Source organism: Mercurialis annua, linkage group LG8, assembly GCF_937616625.2.
Source record: "Mercurialis annua linkage group LG8, ddMerAnnu1.2, whole genome shotgun sequence".
NCBI classification, from domain to species: domain Eukaryota; kingdom Viridiplantae; phylum Streptophyta; class Magnoliopsida; order Malpighiales; family Euphorbiaceae; genus Mercurialis; species Mercurialis annua.
Genome location: NC_065577.1, coordinates 16,915,441 through 16,917,664, shown reverse-complemented (window position 1 = coordinate 16,917,664; position 2,224 = coordinate 16,915,441). Strand labels below are relative to the sequence as shown.

The window sequence follows — 2,224 nt, the reverse complement described above, 5'->3', positions numbered from 1 at the left end:
GCATGTTACCGATAGTACAAGGGATAGTGAAACTTCCTGGATCCTTAAGCTTGGTCGGTAGACTGCTCAATATGATTGAGCTACAATTTTCTGTCATCGGTACTGGTCCCTCTGCATCCCAACTCCGCTTGTTGGTGATGATCTCCATGAGAAACTTTGCATAGTGCGGCATCTCTCTTAATGCGTCTGCCAGACTGATGTTAATCTGTAGCTTCTTGAAAGTTTCAAGAAATTTGTGAAACTTCCAAGTGTCCTGCGGCTTCTTCACTCTGTGTGGGAATGGCACCTTTGGCACAAAAGGAGGTGGTGGAGGTGGTTTAGCAACTACCTTTTCAGGCTCGCCACCCTCACACTGTTCCTTTTCCGCCTCAACTGAAGCACGTCCTGCATATGGATCATCCAGTGCTTTCCCACTTCTCAACTCAATAGCCTTGAGATGCTCTCTGGGGTTTTCCTCAGTAGTGGATGGTAAACCCTCCTGACTTCTGCTTTGCAGTGCTTTAGCCATCTACTGATTCTGCACCTCAAGGTTATGAATTGTGGCAGCATGATTTTTAAATGTTTGCTGCGTCTCGGCATCCTTCTTCATCATCATCTCCATCAATTTATCAAACTTGCTGTGGAGAGACTCGCCTTGCTCTCTTTGTTGGAAGCCAGGTGGATGCTGCGGTCTGTTGTTTTGATGTTGGAAATTCCCCTGATTCTGAAAGTTCCCTTGATTCTGGTAGTTGCCCTGATTCTGTTGTGGCCTCTGTCCGCCCTGAAAGATCGGACCTGCCTGATTGTTGGCATTACCCCCATTGTCCTTCCATGAGAAATTCGGGTGATTCCTCCATCCTGGGTTGTAAGTGGAAGCGTATGGATCATTGCCCTGTCTTTGTCCTCCCACGAAATTGACTTGCTCATTGTTAGGCTGACCCCATACAGAACATTCATTCGACATATGACCATGCTCCCCACATACCTCGCAGTTACTCTGAATGGCAGCTACACTGTTAATATTAACTCCTGCAGCCTGCCGTGTAAGAAAATCTACTTGATTTTGCAGTGCTACAGTCTTCGATTTTAAAGCCTCCATTGCAGACTCAGCAGTAACTGTCATAACTCCTCTCTGCGCAGGTGCCTTCGCCCTTTCAGATGGCCAAAAACAGCCATTTACTGCCATCTCATCTAACAGATCGAATGCTTCATCCGCCATTTTTCTCATCAGAGACCCTCCTCCGCCTGCGTCAATCGTGCTTCTCCCCAGTTCAGTTGCTCCATTATAAAAGGTTTGGATCAGATTCTCCCGAGTGATGTTATGATGCGGAACTTGCCTCTGCATCTCCTTATAGCGCTCCCAAGCTTCATGAACTGATTCCCCATCAAGTTGCTGATAGAGCATAATATCCCTGGTCAGCTTTGCAGTCTTTGCCATGGAGAAATACTCGTGCAAGAACGCTTTCGCCAAATCAGACCAAGTGTTAATGCCTGCGCTAGGTAGAGCGTGAAGCCATTGTTTCGCCTTATCATTCAGAGAAAATGGGAACAGGCGAAGCCATACCTCGTCGTCAGTCATGTTGTCCATCTTGAATGTGCTACATACTTCCAAGAAGTTTGCAAGATGTGCGTTAGGATCTTCCCTAGGCAACCCATAGAACTGGCAGTTATCCTTCAACAGCTGAATGACACTCGTTTTGATCTCATAATGGGTAGTCGGCACAGGATGTGCAAAATAGCCATGGGTGTTGTTTCCCACATTCGGCTGAAATATCTCCATCAGTGTTTTCACTCGAGGCCCTTCATTGTTCTGTCCTTGAGCTTCTGCGGATTCTGCTGATTTTGATTCTGCGGGATCACTCGATTATCACCCGCATTGTTGAATCCAGGAGGAGCATCATTTTCGTTCTCCATGTTAAGATTCCTTTGAGTTGAGTGTGTTGCTTTTCTGACACTGCGCTCAAAGGTAGTGAGGTCTTGTTGAAACGGTTCTAGCGGTAGTCCTTTGCGTCGTGTATTATACATACACTAAGAGAAGGGTACCTGAAACAACACAATCAACAAACCACACGCGTAAAACAAAAAAAAAAAGACTAAAACAAACCAAGCAATCTCAACTTCGTTGTTAAAGAAAAACTTTCCCCGGCAACGGCGCCAAAAACTTGTTGGTAAAAATACGCAAGCAAACGTATGCCAACTTGTAATACAGACTGTGAAGTCTGGATATCGTACCCACAAGGAAAGC

General features: G+C 45.9%; 1 protein-coding gene across 1 annotated transcript; it reads right to left on the bottom strand.

Annotated features, from left to right (window-relative positions):
• Positions 1-508: 508 nt before the first annotated feature.
• Positions 509-1,759, bottom strand: LOC126661703 (uncharacterized). Its single transcript, XM_050355564.1, has one exon. The coding sequence runs from the start codon at positions 1,757-1,759 to the stop codon at positions 509-511; it is 1,251 nt and encodes a 416-aa protein (XP_050211521.1).
• Positions 1,760-2,224: the final 465 nt, after the last annotated feature.

Bases quoted from the DNA above. Each gene is read 5' to 3' on its own strand.
- LOC126661703 (XM_050355564.1), bottom strand. From the start codon at position 1,759: ATGGAGATATTTCAGCCGAATGTGGGAAACAACACCCATGGCTATTTT.